Source organism: Fulmarus glacialis, unplaced genomic scaffold (genome assembly GCF_000690835.1).
Source record: "Fulmarus glacialis isolate BGI_N327 unplaced genomic scaffold, ASM69083v1 scaffold15205, whole genome shotgun sequence".
In the NCBI taxonomy this organism is placed as follows: domain Eukaryota; kingdom Metazoa; phylum Chordata; class Aves; order Procellariiformes; family Procellariidae; genus Fulmarus; species Fulmarus glacialis.
The window spans coordinates 1-1,022 of NW_009215070.1; the positions used below are offsets into that span (position 1 = coordinate 1).

The following is a 1,022-nucleotide window of genomic DNA, read 5'->3' on the forward strand; positions in this document are numbered from 1 at the left end:
CCCGCCCGGAGGCAGCACACCAGGCTCTGTCAGGGCTGCCGAGGTGGTGGGGGATTTTTGCCTCAACCCCTTTTTGCCTCAACCAAAGAACAACATGAGCGGTGGGAGGGGGGAAGGAGGAGGTTGAACATGAGCTGCTTTGTAAGCAGTAAAAGACATCAGCGAGGACGTGTGGATGTGGGATCGGGAGCTGGGGTTTGGCACCTCCGTCTTCCAAGGGACAGGTTCTGCAAACTGCCCAGCGCCCTGCTTTAACTTCACCCCTGAAGCCGTCCAAGGGGGTTCGCTGGCCCCAGTCACATCCCTGGGACTGCCAACAGTTTCACAACCGATCCGGGCCCCTGTTTTGGGGGGCACGCAGAAATCGGATGACCTTCTGACCGCCTTGCACTTGGTGGCACGACTCCCAGTGACGGCGTTTCCCGTTTTCATTCCGCAAACCGGTTTGTGAAAGAGCAGCCTGCTCTGATGTGGGCTGCAATTAGTGAAAACGGGTTATTTGTGGAAACTGAGCGGTAATTGTTAAGCCCTGCTGCAGCCCTGTCCTGTGATTGCAGCGTGAGAGCCAGGAGCCACCCTCCTGGGCCGTGCTTCCTGCTTCCAGGCTGGCAAAGAGGGCAGATAAAGAAAATAAACAAATAAAATATCTCTGTTGGACTTAACAGGTAGTTTTTCCCGTGACTTCTTTGAATTGGAAAGCAATTATTTTAGACAAAGATTCTCATGACTTAACAAAATACCTACTTTGCCCTAGTCATTTTATTTCCAGTAACAAACAAGAAAACGTAGAGAAAACATTGAAAATGTTACCAAATCATTAAATATATTATTTGATTTTCAGAAACAATAGAGTGAAAGTAATTTTTGTTGTCATTTGAATCTGAATATTGTTATTATTTTTGTATTCTACCTGCTTGGAACTCTTCAGCCAATTCAAATTCCTGGGTTTTTTCCATGTGCTTTTTGAGACAATGACAGATTTCATCTTGTGGATACCACAACAGGATATTAAAAAGGGGGGG

At 47.2% G+C, this 1,022-nt stretch overlaps 1 protein-coding gene across 1 annotated transcript in view; it reads left to right on the top strand.

The window, feature by feature from the left end:
- Positions 1 to 175: 175 nt before the first annotated feature.
- ANKDD1B (ankyrin repeat and death domain containing 1B) overlaps positions 176 to 1,022 on the top strand; it is a 26,805-nt gene continuing 25,958 nt past the window's right edge. Inside the window, exon 1 of the mRNA XM_009578822.1 lies at positions 176 to 443. Coding sequence (XP_009577117.1) covers positions 176 to 443 — 268 coding nt within the window. The remainder of the gene's footprint in view (positions 444 to 1,022) is intronic.